Source organism: Cucurbita pepo, chromosome LG20 (assembly GCF_002806865.2).
Source record: "Cucurbita pepo subsp. pepo cultivar mu-cu-16 chromosome LG20, ASM280686v2, whole genome shotgun sequence".
Lineage (NCBI taxonomy): Eukaryota > Viridiplantae > Streptophyta > Magnoliopsida > Cucurbitales > Cucurbitaceae > Cucurbita > Cucurbita pepo.
Window position 1 is genome coordinate 4,090,309 of NC_036657.1, and position 19,463 is coordinate 4,109,771.

A 19,463-nucleotide genomic window follows, 5' to 3' on the forward strand; every position below is an offset into this window, starting at 1 on the left:
TGGGAAACTCCAATCGGGTTTTTTTGGGAAAGCAACCGGAAGATTATAATTTATAAGTGAGTAACACTATCTCCATTGGTATGAGGTCTTTAGAAGAAGTCGAATCGGATTTTTTTTTGGGAAAGCCCAAAGCAACTCAAAATGGACAATATAATACCGTTGTGATTCATAACATACTTTTGAATAAAGATGTCACTTTCTTGTACACTTAAAAGAAGAGCTCACTTTGTAATGTAATGATGAAAACAGTATGAATTGGGTTTGAGATTTTGAGGCATTTGAAGCAAACATATTTTTAAAAACAGAGATCGTCGGAATACAACGGTCCAACTCCCTTCAACCTTCTTCTTCTCCCTCGCCGTTCACCGTCCCATCGCTTTCCTCCATGAATTCCACATCTTTCTACTATGCCACCGCCACCGCCACCGCCACCGCCACCGCCACTGCCACCACTTTCACCTACTCTTCTCATATTCACCATTCTACCCCTCCCAATTCCACCCCTGTCCTTCTCCAACCTTCTCCTTCTCCCTCCCTTCAATCCTCCGCTGCCGCGAAGATCCAGGCCGCCTACCGTTCTCACCGGATCCGCAGTCTCTACAAAACGATAGTCGCCGTCGACAGAGAGGCCGATCAGATCCAGGCTCTAATACAGCGTCAGGAGACGGTCGACGCCGTCAGAAGCAACGATCTCGAGAAGCTGAGGATGAACGAGGCGTTGATGAGTATCCTTCTTAGGTTGGACTCGGTGCCGGGGATCGATCCCGCGGTGAGGGAGGCGAGGAGGAAAGTGAGCCGTCGGATCGTTGGCCTGCAGGAGATCTTGGACGCCGTGTCGGAGGCGAAGGTGGACTTCAACGGATGGGATTGCGACGGATTTGTGAGGAATTGGGACGAGACGATGGCGGAGATGGAGGCGGAGGTTTGCCGGGAGAGAGGCGGCGATGAAATGGAGAGGTTCTGTGCTCAGTACTTAGGGTTCCGTTGCTTCCAAAGGTTTCTCAGTGGGTCCTAATCTGCTGTGGAGTTGCCTACAGTTATCTTGCACATTCTACTAAGATTTGGACACGTGTTTTATTATTATTATTTTTAAGCTAAGGGATTATAAAATGTGTGTAGTGTATAAAATTAGAAAGCAATGGAAGGAATTTTATTAAATGTTTGATAATTATGGAATATTGTTATGGCTAAGCTATAGAGCTTATTGTGAATTTGTACTTATTTAAAAAATACCAAATCAAACAAATTTTAGTCAGTAAATGTATACATAATAAACGAAGTAATCGGTTCTTGAAACTTCTAAAACGGTAAAATAATAAGTTTTCCTCCACTTATTTGAGCTTGACCCGTCATCAATTGCACTAAGAGGCAATACTAGCTATTAGATTAGAGATACGTCGGATGTTTCTTCACTTATCTGAGTTTGATCCGTCATTGACTACACTAAGAGGCAATATTAGCTATCTGGTCAGAGAGATGTCTGATGTTCCTCCACTTATCTGAGTTTGACCCGTCATTGACTACACTAAGAGGCAATACTAGCTATCAGGTCAGAGTCAGAGAGACGTCAGATGTTCCTCCACTTATCTGAGTTTAACCCGTCATTGATTACACTAAGAGGCGATACTAGCTATCAAGTCAGAGAGACGTCAATGTTCCCCCACTTATCTGAGTTTGACCCTTCATTGACTACATTAAGAGACAATACTAGCTATCAGGCCAGAGAGACGTCAAATGTTCCTCCACTTATCTGAGTTTGACTCGTCAATGACTACACTATGAGGCGATACTAGCTATCAAGTCAAAGAAGAGACGTCAGATGTTCCTCCACTTATTTGAGTTTGACTCATCATTGACTACACTAAAGCGATACAAGCTATCAAGTCAGAAAGACGTCATATGTTCCTCCACTTAATTGAGTTTGACCCATCATTGACTACACTAAGAGGCAATACTAGCTATTAGGTCAAAGAGACAGATGAACCTAAACTGTTCAACTTCGTTTGGAGATCATACTAATTATCTAGTTAGAAAGACACTTCCCGAAACTAAACTTCATTAGAAGTTTTAAGAACGAAACCAACACTCGAAAAAACGAACTCTAATAACAGTATAGAACCTGCTACTAACTAAAAGAAGTGGCAATGAAGATGAAAATTTGGGAGGAAGGTGAGGGAAGAGGGGCGTACTAAAGGGTGTTATTAATCAGAGGAGTCTGTCTATTAGGCTGCAAACTCAAGAATATATGTTCTACACAGCCTACCAACAAGTAACAAAAATCCAGTAGATACTCAGAAGTACAAACTCTCACAGTTATGCCTTCTCATACCACATCTCTGCAAATACATATCCTCCAAACTCATAAAACTCATCCCGTTGCCTTACTATCTATATCATAATCATCAATGTTATGTTTGTTACAGAAAAACTCAGGTAATTTAGGCAACAAAATTTCACCTGCTTTACAGAAATTGGTGTGCAGCAGCATCAGCAGCAGCATTGTCCAGACCTTTCCAGTCCAATTTCCCAAAGTAAGTTCAATTGATTCTACAATTAAACGAAGAGATTAGCAGCAAGAAGCTTCCTTTATCTACTATCATCTCCTGTTTAAGTACAGATGCATATATTGTAGAGGGGAAATAAACCAACTAATTGCGCTATTGAACTTCCTATCTATTGCTGCCGTTCATATATCTGCATATAAGCCTCAGATAGAGCAACCATTTGAGGAAGTGTTTCTGAGACGTGAAGATCCTGCATCTCGTACCTGTAATATCGACGTTTGATCGCAATGGGGTCAGGCATTCTAGATCATTGGGTACCATTTACAAAAAGGGAAAGAAGAATTACCATAATTCTTCGGACTTCCTCTGTACAAATACCCTGTAGTACCCTTCATTCGGTTTGCCATCATGAACAATATTTGCAATTAAATCGTACTTCGAACGTAATTTTTCACTCTCTTTCGGGGTTGGCAAGGGGATGTAATCCTTCAATTCTAGATTCTTGACGGGAAAGTTCACTGAGACCAAAATGTCAATTATTAAATTAACAAAAGATACTTCATTCTGCAGTCATATATATTCTCACAAATATAATGCAATCAAGTAACTACCTAAAGTGGGATTCTTTTCCACAAAAAAGTTGTTCTTCGTAAATCGCCGCATATGAAGAATTAAATACTGAGGCAATCGAGTAACACGGTAGCGCATCCTTGCTATACGTGGCCGTACAACTTCTGTGATAGTTTCACCATCAAATTTTTTCAAAATGTTGAAGAGTGGAACCTAGAAAAGAAATACATAAACGGACATTCGAAAGATTAGGTCATAGATATACTAAGAATTACATAATTACTTCTAATTGACCACAAGTTATAATCTCTTAAATAAGAGAAACCTTTCTATTAAAAGAAACTTAAAAGACATGAGAGACGTACGCAAAAGGACCAAATTAGAAAAAGAAGCCTAATTTTCATTCACGTTTATAGAAACGAAGTTTACAATACTTGAAGGTTTGAAGATTTCTCCAAAATCAATAATATCCAACATTAATAAGGGAGAAAAAGAAGAAAAAACTTCTAATATTATAAAAAGTTCCCAAGCCTTTTGCTCGCCAATTCTCCTAACAGCAACTATTGAAACAACCAACAATTTTTTATTCCTCTTACAATTATTGCCTCCAAAAATAAGCATTAAAAGGTCTTTGATTCTTGAACCCATGCCGACTGCAAATTATCGACCATTTTTATCAAATAGCAGTAAGTTAAGCTCCAAAACACTTGAAACGGGGGACCGTAGTTGTCATTTATGGCCCCTTTGAAATTAGAGTGGATACTAATGAGGTCTAAAAAACCATTCCATCCTTTTCCTTGATCACCTATTGGAATGAGTAAACGGCTTTTCCCTCCACTACAGTCCAACTTAACCAAATCTACAGCGTTAACCCCTTTTGCTGGAAAAAAGTTTCTCTGACCAAAGAATTTGATCTATCAACTCTTGTTTCCTTGAAAAGCTTTTGGTTCAGAGATACACTCGACACCAACTTCAGGTTTTCGATGAATCATAGAGAACTCTAAAGAATGGAGATGGATACGGACCTATCCCTATCAGTTTCGGCTACGCAGACACTGTTACCTATAGATCTAGAGTCAACTTGGATAGAGAAGGTTTTCTCCTTGATGAGGGTCAAACAAATTGGACGAAGAAGACACATGGTGAATGGGGTTGGAATGATCAACGGGGATAGTGGTCAGCATGGTTTGGTAGTCTGATGATGGGAAGGGAAGGGGTTGGGAGAGAGCCAGGAGGAGGAAGTCATGGCAATTTTGAGTACTCTCAAAATCAAACAAGTCTCCAATATTGAACTAAGCATGAAATGAAAACTTTCAAGAGAAAATGGAAACTAGTGGCTGTATAAGTACCCTCCCTCCTGTACAAAAGAAACCAGCAAGAAAATTACACCTACCTGTGGTATTATATTTTTCTCCATAACATCTTTGAAAAGAGGTGGCGGCGGTAAATCCAATCCAAGCATTAAGAATGGCATTCTTGAAGTTTCCATTACGACACTGCTACCTTCAGTTCCAGCATCCTGATCGTCACCATTTTCTTTCTTCTCAGTGAGAGCTTTCGAGTGAATCTCTTTGACAACCTCCAGTTCTCCCTATCCAAAATATAAATATATAACGTAAGTTTCAGTTTACTAGTACCTAATTCACAATATTACTTGAGAAAATAAGAGAACCTGGAAACACTCGTAGATTATACTGCTACTTTTCTTTGAAACTCGCAGTTCTGAATGTAGCGTGTTAAGAAACCATGACATAAATTCAACAGGATCCGACTGCGCACCTATTCGGAAACGCTTTTTACTAGCCTTCATAACTGCTTGCAGGAATTCATGCGGGCTTACCTATAAATTCTTAAGGATTCAAAATCTTTGAACTTAAAAAATAAAGACTCAACCACCGAGAAGAACGTCGATGAACAGTAAAGTCAAACCTGTCCTTTGAAGTTTCGTGCATGCCAAATCTTACGTGTAAGTTCACCAAACCGGTGGACAAGTGGTGATCTGCAGTGCTGATAGTTCTCCGGTATGAGGAAGAAGTTCCTGAGCGGTGTAACCCTCATTAAGGATTGAATTGTCACATTTACAAAATCGGTTTCTTTAATGTTGTTAAGCCCCACCTGGTTTCACCAAATTCAAATTTAGGCCTTGATGCCAATCTAACAGATAAGATAACAAAAATACAAAGAAAATATAATTACCATTCCTGGAAGGTAATCAGAACCATCAAGTGCTCTAGACCATTGCTTCTTCTTGTCAAGCTGCTCTACCTGCTCTTTGGCAAACCTGCACGCAGTGCCAAAATGATCATTAAAGAATATTTCATTAAAGACAGTATAACATCTATTCATAGTCAAACACAATAATTTATCATATTCTTATTTTTATTTTTAGGATTTTAGGTTTCATATTTTGCTCAAATTTGAAGATATGCTTTAATAATTTGTCTCATCTAAACAAGCCTTTAGTTTTTGAAATCCTAATTTTAATTTTTAAGTTTACATTTAATTCTAACAAGATGTTACACGAGTAGGGATTATACTTTTTTGAAATACAATTAACTTTTCTCTAAAACGGGAAAAAAATTAAGACAAATTTTCAAAGAAATATTTCCTAGGTGGACTACTAAGGTCCTGTGAGGAATTCTACAGCATCCCTTCTATTCTTCTTTTAATTTTAATGTTGTTCTTTTCCACTAAAATACATTAAATATGGTTTCTATGGCCATGAGTACTCCTAAATCTCGCATATACTTTTCCCAAGAAATTTCCTACCACTGTCCTACATCAATCTAGGATTGGGGATTTCATGATTTGATGACCCATGATGATGCTTCACATCTGTACTAACCAAAGATGATGGGTGCGAAAAGAATATATAATGGAACTGTCAATGTTTGTCGTAGATCCATCAATTCAAATTTCATTCAAAATAATGGGTTACTTTTTCTGCAAGGGCAAAAAACAAGGGGAAAGTGATTTTCATCCCACGAGGTGGAACTTAGAAGAACAAAGAGAAGCACAAGACGCACTTGTGAATTGATAGACAAACTGAATTTGGTAGATCTTTCCTTCAGTAATACTACACTTGACCCAATATAAGAGAGGAGGCAATACAGTTCTAGTTGACTCTTCTTAGTAACTAGAGAATGGATAGATATACTCAAAGACTCCAAAGTTTTGAAGAAGATGAATGATATCAGGCCATGCTCCATTTTTTGTTGGATTCACTGGTATTCTTCAGGGTCAAGCACCTTTCAAATTCGAAAATGATTAGCTCCAGGACCTAGACTCAATTGTAGGTGGGAGGAGGATGGCTCAGAAAAATGGCCAGCTTTTAAGCTCATGGAAAAATTGAAAAACTTAAAAGAGAAAATCAAAATATGGAGCAAGATGGATAATTGTTTTCCAAAGGAAATTTAATTAAGATACTGAAATGTACAAAAGATGGGGAAGACAGCCTCCACCCAGACAAATGGAAGTTACACTTAAACTAAGCCCTCCAGTCAGCACAAGGACGAAAAATAGGATGATAACAAAATAAATTGTCGGACCTACACCAGGAGGCGATAACAAAAATGATATTAGTCTAGTCTTTTCCCAAGACTAGTTGCTCGCAAATTCCAATCCAACCAGAACTCAATATTAAACTGCAAGATAAAAAGGTCACAAAGGTGATAAAGTTCCCATATTCTTGAGGATGTATATCTTAGCTAAAGACAACATTAGAGGTGCTAAACTTAGAACTCTAGGATTTTCTTATTTCTTGTTTTCTTTTTTTCTTTTTGGGTGTCGGGGTGGCATTAGTATAATTTTTCCTTGAACATTGAAGATGAAACGTTATTGTACCATGCCCTAGTAGTGTGCAAACCAAATAATGGATGAAGTATAAGCAAACCTTGGATTCAGGACATATCGAATATCATCCAACGAGGGGTCATTAATCTCATATCCATCAGGAAGGCAGTAAACTTTCTCTGTCCGTAGGTTGATATACACATGGTGTCCTGCTTCAAGACTATGAGTGTAAGCATGAGACTTCTTCCCTCTCCCTTGATAATACTTGCCACATACTAGGCAGGCATAAACATTCAGATTTGACAGAGAGACAGAACAAAACTTTTCAAAATCGAAATCCAAAACCTACAAAGCATGAACAGATATGAATTGGCAAGAAGTAAATAACAAAGTGGTCTTAACCCTAAGATGCAGAAATGCACAATGGATGTACAAATAAGAGATAAGCAATGCACCTGACGGTTTACGGTATCAAGATAAGGACAATCTTTTCGAACTTCAACATCACGACTTCGCATTATATGATTTTCATCTTCATCATTTTCTTCATCATCAGTACCATCCCCTTCATCTCCATCATATCCACTTCCATTTTGTTTAGATTTGTAATCTTCTTCTTCATCATCATCGCCATAGTTAAAACCGGGAAGCTGAGGGTTCTCTGAGGCAGGTGGAGAAGAAGGTGACGATTCTCCAAGTGATTTATGCCTTTTTAAGTCTGGACCCAACTCTTCCTCATCTACGACACTATCATTTTGCCTCTTTGATCCCATTCTACCGTCCCTTTTTCCTCTCTGGCAATAGAGCAAATTTATAAATAATATGAATATATATGATATAACATTCTATTAAAAAAAACGCTGCTACTATGGCGGGAGAAAAGGAACACACGTAGGTGGAGAATAATCTCAGGCCGTGGTGGAAAGCAAGTGAATTGGCAGAAGGTTAAGGAGTGTTAAAGGGCATTTTAAGTAGACTACAGTGAGCTTGAGCAAGGGAAAAACCAGGAACGTGTGCAGAAACAAACCCACCCAAAACCAAGTTGAAAATCTGAGATTCAAGGAGATTTACATGGATGTTTTGGCAAGTTGAAGCATGCCTTGAGTTCATAGGAGGGAGAACAATACGACCACGATGCTAAATTGGGAGGAAACTGAGTGTGAAAGGGGCTTACATAAGAGGTGAATGTTTGAAAAAACCCGCGAAATTCTAGCTTTAATTACATGATGTGTGCAAAAAACTAGCTCAAACTTGTCTCAATGGATTAGTTAGAGTAGGTCTACAATGTTATAGAAGAAACTGCGCAAAGGTAACCTCGTGGGGAATTATTGGAAAAGTTCTGAAAATTCTGCAACTTTCGCGAGGAAGAAGATGGTCGGTACGTAAGACTCACGTGCGTGTAGGGTGCAAGTGGCCAAAGATGTTGACAAGTGGAGAAGCACGTGGAGGGCGTGTGGCCACGTGGGAGTGCATATCGGACCTCAGTTTGTCCCGTTCGACTCCTTTTGACCTTTTCTATCAATATTGGCTCATATTAACCCTGAATACTATTAAGTATAGGTGTAATCGGAAGAAATTGGGAAGAAATAACTATTTTAAGGACGCTTTACGCAAGAAACGGGCTAAGCGATACAAGTATGTAGCATATCGAAGCTCCTAAACAAGTATTTGACTTGATATGTATGGTAAGCATGTCAATCTTGTGAATAGGAACTCAAATACGTGATTGAATAATGGTAGCATGACCTAATTTAGTAGAATCATGATCGCAAGCGAAGAATATGAGCTTGTTAAGGAATCATCATTAGTATGCATAGACTCTAGTATAAGCTTATGAGCTTGTCATACGCATGATTTGATGGATATGTCATATTGTATGATAGTACGATGTAGGAACCGTTAGGGGTTCGAGAAACGAACTCCAATAACGATTAGGCCTCACATACACCTATAGTTGGATGAATGATAGGATTGTTCAACTTATGGGCTCTTTTCAACAAGATAGAAGAATCCAAATGAACACCCCTATTAGCATTTGGAGTCGAATTAACAGCTGAAGAAGCATGATTCAACCCCCCCCCNACTCCCAATGGCCTCAAAAGCACGAGCCCTCGAAGGAGAGCACAAACAAATTGGGGCTGGAGCTGGAGGGCCATGGTACACTCAGCAATAACAGTATCATAATCAATTGGTTTCAATTGCATCAAACAAGCCGCTCTATTGCTATGAAACACAGCTCGATCAGGGTGGGTTTTGGGAGTAAGACGAAGTGAACTTTCATACTCCTAAAGAGCACCAACAAAATCCATATCAACGCCCCTATTAGCATTTGGAGTCGAATTAACATCCGAAGAAGCATCATTCGAACTACCCTTCTCTTTTTCGAGTCCCAGATTTCCCCAAATCGATAAAAGCGAAAATGCAACCCCCTCTTCCACTTTCCCACACGCAGAAGATTCAAATGCCAAACAATAATTACAAAAATGAAAAACAACGCTCAGAAATTGCAAGATTTCTCGCGGAAAAACTCGAGGCAGAGCAAGCAGACTTACAAACCTGGAATCTGAAAGTAGAGATAGCTGGATTATCTGGGACGCCCTAGGAAGCGAATCGGATTGGGTGAAGATCAAAATTCAAGTTAGATAGCGAGGTGTTGGTAGAAGAGAGAATCCTTGGCAAAAGTTCAGTGAGCGAAAACCCTAGATTGAAGAGAAGGACGGGTTTGGATACAGGTGAGGTTTAATCTTCAAATGTGGATCCCAACTCGTTTACGTTCTATTGGCCGTCGGATCGAACAAGCTCACGGTTGCTTCAGTCTTGATGGACCCATCAAAATATCTCTCTTGTGTTTATTCGTTTTAAATGTTTTTATTTATTTATTTATTATTAATGAATTGATTATTCGTTTAACTCGAGATTCTTCGGTGGTGAAATGGTAGACACGCGAGACCCGAAATCTTGTGCTAAAGAGCGTGGAGGTTCTCGAGTCCTCTTCAAAGCATAATGTTGAGAATGCCCGTTTGAATTGGATAGAATAAGTTCGGCAGCGGAACACGAAATCTTAGGAATAACTTTGAATTGGAGGAGCCCGGTGTCACAATCCATTGCGGATTGTACGCTGTGTATTTTTCCCTTGCATGGGCCCAAGGAACAACTCTCTTAGGGGAATATCGAGTGTTAGGAGGCAAGTGCCTAGCCTCGTCCTGTGGTGGATGTTGTTCCGCCTCAAGTGTCGGAAACGCAATGTCGTCATCAACCCTTCTTCTACCCCTTCTAGGTCCAGGCCCGACGTAAGTTCCTCTTCTCTTAGGAGCGATAATATAGACAAGAAGTTTATGTTACTTAATATCCTAGCACATCCTTCAACCAAGGAAAATAAATAATAACCATAATAATCATAAGTCTCTTAAGTTACATCCTTGTAAGACTTATTCTACAATATGTATTCAGACAATATGCCTAGTCGTAGTGAGGCGTGTCAAAGAGCTAAGTCACAGAGGTATATAGATTTTCGAGACTTCGAGAAATTAGTCCTCGACTTAAAGATGAAAACTAAAACCAATAAAAAACAAAAAATTGAAAATGTAGGAAAAATATGATAAGATTTTGTGCGATTTTACAATACCATGGACGAAAACCGTGCGACATACAAAAGAATACATCATCAACCCTAAAAAGAATACAGACTAACTGATACCCCTATGTGATAACACAGCTCTTGAGCACCTCCCTACTTCGACCAGTACCTGAAAAAGAAAAGGAAATAGGGGCGAGTATAAAAATACTCAGTAAGTAACCTACATGTAGTCTCTCATTGCATCTTTAACGTAATAAGTTTCCATAGGCTTGTCATAGGGCTCTAAGATGTTCAAGCCTAGTTCAGTTATCCCCCGACTATTACCTCACTCCACAATGGTGCCCATGAAAAGCTAATCTATTTGTACAGTCCCTCGTCTCCTATTAGAGTGGATTTTCTCCACACACAATAGTAGCTCCTCAATATACTACTTATACACTCTCTCGTCCACTCTCAAGGTGAGTTTGTTCTACACAGAATAGTATATCCTCAATCAGCTACTTATATTGTCTCTCGTCCCCTCTCAAGGTGGGTTATCATACACACAGTAGCAGTTCTTCGTGTTACTCACGTATGTAGTCCTTCGTCTCCTCTCAAAACAGGTTATCATGCATACAACGATAGTCCCTTATATAGTCTACTTGTGTAGTCCCTCATCTCTTATCAATGCAGGTTATATCCTACACACAGTGTGTAACGGCTCAGATCCACCGCTAGCAGATAATCCTCTTTGGGCTTCCCCTCAAGGCTTTAAAACGTGTCTGCTAGGGGAAGATTTTACACCCTTATAAAGGGTGTTTTGTTCTCCTCCCCAACCAATGTGGAACATCACAATCCACCCTCCTTCAGGGCCCAACGTCCTCGCTGGTACTCGTTCATTTCTCCAATCGATGTAGGACCCCCTCCAAATCCACCCCCCTTTGGGGCTCAGCGTCCTTATTGGCACACCGCCTCGTGTCTACCCCCTTCGGAGAACAGCGAAAATGTTTGCACATCGTCCGGTGTCTGGCTCTGATACCATTTGTAACGGCTCAGATCCATCGCTAGCAGATATTGTCCTCTTTGGGCTTTCCCTTACGAGCTTTCCCTCAAAGCTTTAAAACGCATCTACTAGGGGAAGGTTTCACACCCTTATATAGGGTGAGCGGCGGAGGGCAGCGCTACAGGCGCCGAACACGCGTCGACCATCGGTTGGAGCGACGCAGCTCTAGTGAGACGACGACACGTGTCGCCTGCAAAGCCCGAGCTGAACCACAAACCCGAGCTGAGCCGAGCCGAACCAGACCGGCCGACCAGCGACTGCGCAGAAGCTGCCGTGCGTGGTAGGCGCGCGTGCGGCCTGCGACTGGCGCGCGTGAAACGGCCGTTTTGGCAATTTTCCCTCTGTTTGCCTGATTGTTGTCCCGATTCCAGTTCTAATACTATTTTTATGTGAATAGGGTCCTAATTAAAGGAAATCAGTATTTTTGGACACCTCACGGGCATAGAAACGCTAACAAAAAGGCACGCGTCAACCAGGTAAGTCATCACCCCGTATTTAGGAAGAAATACTAGTAGGATTCGCTTGGATTGCATGCATACTAGTACCTTTGTCTTAGATTAGCTCTGCATGAATGCGATTAGTCAGATTGATTGTTATGAGTGTATTGGGTGAATTGTCTGTGTTGCTTGTATGCTTTAAGCTTCCGCCGTACGTATGCATGCGTTTAATTACTGTTGGAATTGTGTATTCTGCGTTCCGGGTGCTTGATGGATGAGTTCGTCCCATTGAGCGCGAACTTCATGTTCTGGGTGCTTGATGGATTTCATCGCCCCGTTGAGCCGACGTGCCTAGTTGCATGAATTATATATTATGATGTTAGAAGACGGTTACATGCACACTCTGTTATTTGCTAGGGTCCATTTCTATAATAAACCTAGGGAATTGCTGTTAGGAGCGATAAGTCGCTCTAGTCAGACTTAAACTTCCCCTAGGAACTTAGCAGATTACCACGGCAACAAGGTACCTCAGGAGTGTTCATAGATTGCGAGTGTGAGAACGATATCTATAGCTTTGTGGGAGGACTAAGGGTTCCTGACCAGTCCTTACTGCTCTTAGCCATTTCGCATAGGAAATGTGTCCCCACGTCATACAGCCCATTAGCTGTATGGGAACGGGTTGGGTCGCGCCCCCTCATAGGGGGACTATATGGGCTTAGGGGTATTCAGCACACCCCTAGGCTAGATACCATGTAGTCCTAGATAGCCATGTAGAGGTAGCACCTCATAGAGAGATACCGACCATATCATCTTGGCGTAAGGAACCTCTAGGTGTCTAACGAAAGGACGACGAACTGGCGAAACCCAAGGGGCAAGCCCCAAGGGACTAAGATTAGAACCAAATATCCTAGAACCGAATTAGGCGACCATGGGAACCTGTTAAGTTAGGATGCCAAGAGAGCCTACAAGTAGGGGGCTTACTGAGTATAATTTTTTTGTACTCATCCTTGCTATGTTTTCCTTCTTTAGGAGCGCGAGGCGTCGGTCAAGGGCGGACATGATGGAGACGGAGATTGTCACAGAGGAATGGGTTGTCCNGAGTGTGAGAACGATATCTATAGCTTTGTGGGAGGACTAAGGGTTCCTGACCAGTCCTTACTGCTCTTAGCCATTTCGCATAGGAAATGTGTCCCCACGTCATACAGCCCATTAGCTGTATGGGAACGGGTTGGGTCGCGCCCCCTCATAGGGGGACTATATGGGCTTAGGGGTATTCAGCACACCCCTAGGCTAGATACCATGTAGTCCTAGATAGCCATGTAGAGGTAGCACCTCATAGAGAGATACCGACCATATCATCTTGGCGTAAGGAACCTCTAGGTGTCTAACGAAAGGACGACGAACTGGCGAAACCCAAGGGGCAAGCCCCAAGGGACTAAGATTAGAACCAAATATCCTAGAACCGAATTAGGCGACCATGGGAACCTGTTAAGTTAGGATGCCAAGAGAGCCTACAAGTAGGGGGCTTACTGAGTATAATTTTTTTGTACTCATCCTTGCTATGTTTTCCTTCTTTAGGAGCGCGAGGCGTCGGTCAAGGGCGGACATGATGGAGACGGAGATTGTCACAGAGGAATGGGTTGTCCCGGGGCATCAGTCCAATCTTTATTTTGTATTTGCATTCTTTCGAAATTTATTTCCAAACTGTTAAGGGTTCTGTTTGTTTGTCGTTCAAAAACTTTATTGGAATTAAATGATTTTCTCTCTTTCATATTTAAATCACTTTGTGCATTCGTGTGTGTCATTAGTCACGGTCCGTAGTAAAATATTGGGTCGTGACATAGTGACTCATCTAATGGTTCCGTTCGTGTTACCACCGATCTTATAAGTTCTCGTAGTTCTCCTTGAGTGTCGTGGAGATTTATTAGGTTTTAGGGCGTCTAGGCAAATTAGGTCACAACTTTCATTTCTAGGTCACTCGAGGTTAGCTCCTCGTGGCTAAGCCAAATCTCAGGGTGCACCTAGGTCTCTAATCATCGCTCACGATCTTAGGGTTCTCAGTATACCGATAATATATTGACCTAAGACATTACTTAACACTCAGGCTATACGCCCTAAACTTATTTTGATTCATGCATGCCTCCCTAGGGAGATATTTTATCTATCACCTAGTGCACATAAATCATGATCTAAACGTTCATGCAAGTTTAGTAAAGACATATTCCTATTAATCAAGTAAGCATAGATCAGGCACACATTCACCTGAATATAGCATACAATTTCATCACACAATTCAAACATATCCACTTCTTTATAGCTCCGAGAAAGGTCACTCCAATCTCTTACTCGAACTCTTACTTGAAAATTTATTATTAAAACACGTGAAATCAAGAACGTTTTTCATGTCCAAATTTTTCCATCAACAATACTTATTATACATTCGGTTTGATTAATAATGAAACTATTATGTAATATTCAATTGCTTGGTAGAATAAAACACTCGATAACTATTGTAGCTTTGAGGTGGACGATTAGGTTTGTCTCCTACAATTATCGTCATTTTTTCTATTTACCGTCACCCATCACTTTTTTTTCCTTTTTAATTTATTTTACATCCACATTTTGAAAATTGTTTCTTTATTTTTAATACATTATGAATTATTTTATTGATAAATTATATTTAAAAAAAAAAAATAGACATCTGTTGTTCTGTTGGTTACTGAAAAAAAAACAAATCTTTTTGTTTGGGAATTTAAAATTATAGCCGTTTTTTAGTCGAGTAGTAAACCAAAAGAACGTGCATTTCACGTGACTTTCGAAGTAAATATATTTTTTATTTTTCTAAATTAATCATTTCTTATAGATGTACTCTTAATAATTTAATTCAAATACCACATAATCATATTTAATATGTTATTTAAATAATAAAAATTATAAAAGGCTAAAAAAAAACAGCCAAATAATAAATTAAAATCTATTGAATTCTTAAATTTTAAAATTTTAAGAAGTTTTTTTTAAAACTAAAAAACTATTTGTAAAATATAATTTATTTAAAATAATTATAAAAAAAAAACTGACAACCAAACCAAATATTATGAACTCTATTGGGATTGGTCGAGTTTCCAACCCAGTTCGTGGACACCCCCGAGTTTCCAACCCAGTTCGTGGACACCCCCGAGTTTCCAACCCAGTTCGTGGACACCCCCGAGTTTCCAACCCAGTTCGTGGACACCGTCATCATAAAAGAACACATAATATATTAGAAAAAAAAAAGAGAGAATTAGAAAACAAAATATTAGGAAAGAAAGGAAAAAACCCATCTCAGTGTTTTCATTTTCTATTGTTAGTTCAAAAACATCCTTCATCCCTCATTCATTCTCAAAACAAGGAAAAAAAACATCAAGAATAAATAAGAACAGCAGCAAAATTAAAGATCTTTAAAACCCAAGGCAGCAGCGGATTCGGGGCGACAAATCGGGCACCCAATGATCCGAATATCCAACGGGGCGGGCAGGGGGGTATGATTAAGCAACCTGGTCCTCCTTCCAGTCTTTTCTAATATCAAATGTGTAATTGATCTCCAAGTAGCACTTGTTATCATCATCAACAAACTGAGCCAAAAACAGAACACAAAAAACAAACCCAACAAAACCAGCAGACAAGATTATAGACATAGATTCATGCCAAGAACAAGCAATCCAAGATAAAACAAAAACATGTCTTTTAAAACAAGGAGTATCATGTTACTTATTGCATAAGCATATATAATATGCATTGATAGCCATGGCAGATGATATTGATATCAATAATAAGCTGCTGCTGCTGCTGCTTTCCTTAAAGGCAGCCATGTGATGCTACCCATAAATGAGCAGGTGCAGTTGAGATAGATAGCAGCCCTTTAATTGCTATCCATAATGGATTCAAATTCAACATTGATATCTCCTCTCTCTCGTTTTAAAGTTCGAGAACTAAAACGATACTAAATCATTACCGATTACAATTTAAGAACTAGATTGCTCCTCTCTCGCTTCAAAGTTTGAGAACTAAAACGAGACTAAATCATTACCGATTACAGTTTAAGAACTAGATTGCTCCTCTCTTGTTTCAAATTTCGAGAGCTAAAACCAGACTAAATCATTACCAATTACAGTTTAAGGACTACATTGCTCCTCTCGTTTCAAAGGAAAGAACTAAAACGAGACTAAATCGTTACCAATTCAAGTTTAAGGACTAGATTGCTCCTCTCTCATTTCAAAGTTCAAGAACTAAAATGAGACTAAATCATTACCGATAACAGTTAAGGACTAGATATCTCCTCTCTTTCAAAGTTCAAGAACTAAAACGAGACTAAATCATTACCAATTACAGGACTAGATATCTCCTCTCTCGTTTCAAAGTTCAAGAACTAAAACGAGACTAAATCATTACCAATTACAGTTTAAGGACTAGATTGTTCGTCTAAATGGGTCGGGATCAGTATCAGAAGTATAATCCAATCAAAATAAGCAGTAGACATTATTCTACTAATCCATTGACATGTTAAAATCATAGAACTGACCTTGCTTCTGGCTGTATAAGATCCCCTAGCAAAGATGCCAGAAGGGGTTGTTTCTTCATGCATCTCATGATCATAAGGTTCAGGCTGAGGGCTAAAGGTTCCAATCATCTCTTTTGTACTATCAACTGTGACAGTGAAAGTAAAAAAAAAACAATGAAAGAACAGTTCTCCATTAATGGCAGAGAGGTTTTGTGCTTGTTTTTTTACCTTTGACGCCAGTTTTCCAGACTGTATTGGTATATTTGAGGCCAGAAACAATGTTATTGCTGACCTGAAAAGTGAACTTAAGGCTATAACGGCTGCCCTCCTTCAAAGTAAACCAGAGGCCTTTGGGATTCCCACATTCAGGCACTGGAAGAACAATGTCAGGCCGGCCTGATGATTTGATAGCAAGGCTCAAAATCTTAACATCCGGCTCAAGAGTTTCTAATACACAAAAGAACACAAATCATGAAGGGATTTGGAATTTGAAGCAAAAATTTAAAAGGGTTTGTGGTTTAAACCTCCAACAGATTCAAAATCCACACCACCCAGAAGCTGTTCCTTCCACCTCCTCAGGCTTTCATCATCCTAAAAACAGAGCGCAAGATGAGTTAAAAGAAATTGAAGAGGTTCTTAAAAAGGGGAGAGTTAATGATACCTTATCCTTCTCGTTGAGTTCTTTCAAAGTGTATTGAGGACCCAATTCGATTTTCCTTCCATCTTCATCGTCTTCCTCTTCAGTAGCACAGATTGAGGACTCACTCATTTTTCGACTCAACCCAGAAGTCGCATCGACGTCTTCTCCATCTTCAGCTTTTTTGGGCTCAGAAACTTCGGGAGAATCGTCTTCTTTGTCCAACCCCATTATCCCTTTTGAACTCGAACCGACTTCAACGGCCAGAGACATCAACAGGCCATCAAATGGCACAAACAGAGGAAAAACAGAGTAACCCACCAGTTTAAAGGCAAAAAAAACAGAACCCAGATGAGAGAAAACGCTAAAGAACAAGAAGAAAACCCCAAAATCCGAAATAAAGGGAGGAATCAAGGTGAGAGAGAGAGAGAGAGGGGAAAAACAAGAGAAATCCAAGAGAGAGTTAGATAAATGGATCAAAGAAACAGAGAAGAACACAGAAAGGGAAAAAAAGAAGAAGCCCACGAGAGAATTAACCCTTGTGAGAAGAAAAAGAAGAGGAGAGAGAGCGAGGGAATTGGGCAAAGGCGGTTAGAAAAAGTTGAAATGGGAGAGGGAAGGAAGAGGTCATGTGGTGATCCGAAATTTGATGGCGAAAGGTGAGGCAGTCACTAGTCAGCGCCGTTAGGCCACGAATACCAAGATTTGAGGAGGGGCTGCGAGGTTCGATCACTTGGAGAAATTGGAATATGAGCAGCGACACAAACGTACACCGGATATCAAACAGACTGCCCCCTCAGGGTTAGGTGGACCTATCCCACCCCCTTTGACATTTTTTTTTATGTTGGACCATTAAGTTTAGGTCAAGATTCCATTTTTAAATATTTTAAACAAAAATATTGAAACATATATTTAATCCTTTAAAGTTATTTGTTTTTAAGTAATTTTAATTATAAAAATATAATTATTACAGATGTCTACGAGATGGGGTCGGGATAGAGATAGGGTTCTTGCAATAGAAACGGGCAAAAATGGAATTGCGCAACCTATCTCTAAAATATTGTGTATAACGAAAGGTATTATTTGGTATAGATAAACTTCCCGGCAGAACGTGGGCTAGACTTTGGTTGCGCAATGGTAAGTACAGCCCGACAGTTGAATTTGGACCCTTCAAGGTTTGCTCCTCACTACAGCTGCATGGGACCCCTTGAAACGCAGAAGGTCTAGTAGTTTGACTGAATCTCTAAGTGGGACCCTTGTTCGGCCAACTCTATTCCATGCAGTGAATATACTATAATCGAAAATGTTGGTAGAATGACCTTGGATCCATGCCAACTTGGTATGTATGTATGTATGTATGTATGTATGTATGTATGTATGTATGTATATATATATATATATATATATATAATGAGTGGGGCAGGGGCCGGGAACGAGGATGAGGAATATTATCCTAGTTCCTGACTCAACTTAGCTAACGGTAAGAAATCTCTTATCTAATTTTTTTCTCCATTTAAAACGGGATTTGATGAATCAAGGCCAGCTTTTTGAGAGCTCGAGTCATGGACCGTTATTTACTGACGTATAATATTTGAAAATACACCTTAGTTAAAAAAAAATTTAAACGTGCATGCACTTAAGGAAAGGTAAGATTAAAAAATAAGGTTCAAAGTACACAATTACAAAGTGACAACTAGAATGATGCAAAGCCTTATAATTATTCCAAGTAGGTTAAAAGAAGAATTCTACTTCTTCCCCCACACAAACATCGTCTACCTCCACTTACGAGAGACCCATAACTCGATCATAGACTTGGGCTCGTAACAATTTGGTATCAGAGCTAGCAATTTTGGGTGAATCTGTGCGAGAACAACATACCAAACTGTTCAATTTACTCTTATCCGAATAGCAGGCCAATCAAGCGGTAATGAGAAAGTTGAGTAGCTCCATCCCAAATTGGATGTCATGTCTCTTGACTTGGATCCACCGATAACTGTCAGAATTTTCCAACAGGGAGAGAGAGAATTTAGGGAACAACTCTTTCAATAAATTTTAGAATAAGCTTTATTATACTCAAATTCATGAAACTTGACTTCCCTCGCTTCAATGGGTTGGAAAACCCCTTCGTTTGGATTAGCCATTGTCAACATTTTTTCCGACGTCAATCGACACATGAAGAAGAAAAGGTGAGCTTAGCCTCTTATCACTCGGAGGGAATTGCTCAACTATGGTATTTTACAAATAATCTCTCGTGGATTTATTGGCATTGCGCTTTTTTTCGTGGCGGGAACAAGTTATGATTCAGTTCCTCCACCACTGCAAACCTAGTTAGAGTCAGGTAGATACAGTTTTTAGTTATTGGGAGAA

At 39.7% G+C, this 19,463-nt stretch overlaps 3 protein-coding genes across 6 annotated transcripts; 1 reads left to right on the forward strand and 2 right to left on the reverse strand.

Annotated features, from left to right (window-relative positions):
• The first annotated feature begins 156 nt into the window (after window positions 1–156).
• Window positions 157–1,191, forward strand: LOC111782892 (BAG family molecular chaperone regulator 5, mitochondrial-like). Its single transcript, XM_023663730.1, has one exon. The coding sequence runs from the start codon at window positions 386–388 to the stop codon at window positions 1,013–1,015; it is 630 nt and encodes a 209-aa protein (XP_023519498.1). The 5' UTR covers window positions 157–385; the 3' UTR covers window positions 1,016–1,191.
• A 1,006-nt stretch (window positions 1,192–2,197) lies between these two features.
• Window positions 2,198–9,616, reverse strand: LOC111782891 (U4/U6.U5 tri-snRNP-associated protein 2-like). 3 transcript variants are annotated; one of them, XM_023663729.1, is made up of 11 exons: window positions 9,423–9,616; window positions 7,322–7,660; window positions 6,967–7,211; window positions 5,271–5,355; window positions 5,004–5,189; window positions 4,747–4,914; window positions 4,468–4,665; window positions 3,116–3,287; window positions 2,851–3,022; window positions 2,646–2,767; window positions 2,198–2,547 (listed from the first exon to the last, which is right to left on the reverse strand). In XM_023663729.1, the coding sequence occupies exons 2-10, from the start codon at window positions 7,637–7,639 to the stop codon at window positions 2,674–2,676; spliced, it is 1,638 nt and encodes a 545-aa protein (XP_023519497.1). In that variant the 5' UTR covers window positions 7,640–7,660; window positions 9,423–9,616; the 3' UTR covers window positions 2,198–2,547; window positions 2,646–2,673. The 3 variants fall into 3 exon arrangements, with proteins under 3 accessions (XP_023519497.1, XP_023519496.1, XP_023519495.1); XM_023663728.1 differs by having other exon boundaries at window positions 2,198–2,767; window positions 9,419–9,616; XM_023663727.1 differs by having other exon boundaries at window positions 2,265–2,767; window positions 9,423–9,615.
• A 5,601-nt stretch (window positions 9,617–15,217) lies between these two features.
• On the reverse strand, window positions 15,218–17,701 carry LOC111783095 (rho GDP-dissociation inhibitor 1-like). 2 transcript variants are annotated; one of them, XM_023663979.1, is made up of 5 exons: window positions 17,121–17,701; window positions 16,984–17,050; window positions 16,688–16,906; window positions 16,481–16,605; window positions 15,218–15,533 (listed from the first exon to the last, which is right to left on the reverse strand). In XM_023663979.1, exons 1-5 carry the CDS (start codon window positions 17,367–17,369, stop codon window positions 15,447–15,449), a joined length of 747 nt encoding a protein of 248 aa, XP_023519747.1. In that variant the 5' UTR covers window positions 17,370–17,701; the 3' UTR covers window positions 15,218–15,446. The 2 variants fall into 2 exon arrangements, with proteins under 2 accessions (XP_023519747.1, XP_023519746.1); XM_023663978.1 differs by having other exon boundaries at window positions 15,441–16,605.
• Between the last annotated feature and the right edge of the window lie 1,762 nt (window positions 17,702–19,463).

Bases quoted from the DNA above. Each gene is read 5' to 3' on its own strand.
- LOC111782892 (XM_023663730.1), top strand. From the start codon at position 386: ATGAATTCCACATCTTTCTACTATGCCACCGCCACCGCCACCGCCACC.
- LOC111782891 (XM_023663729.1), bottom strand. From the start codon at position 7,639: ATGGGATCAAAGAGGCAAAATGATAGTGTCGTAGATGAGGAAGAGTTG. The intron at 3,288-4,467 runs GTAGGTGTAATT...TTTCTTTTCTAG, and splicing joins AGAAAAATATAATACCACAG to GTTCCACTCTTCAACATTTT. The intron at 2,768-2,850 runs GTAATTCTTCTT...TCGATATTACAG, and splicing joins AGGAAGTCCGAAGAATTATG to GTACGAGATGCAGGATCTTC.
- LOC111783095 (XM_023663978.1), bottom strand. From the start codon at position 17,369: ATGTCTCTGGCCGTTGAAGTCGGTTCGAGTTCAAAAGGGATAATGGGG. The intron at 17,051-17,120 runs GTATCATTAACT...CTCTGTTTTTAG, and splicing joins AACTCAACGAGAAGGATAAG to GATGATGAAAGCCTGAGGAG. The intron at 16,907-16,983 runs GTTTAAACCACA...TTTGTGTATTAG, and splicing joins GGATTTTGAATCTGTTGGAG to AAACTCTTGAGCCGGATGTT.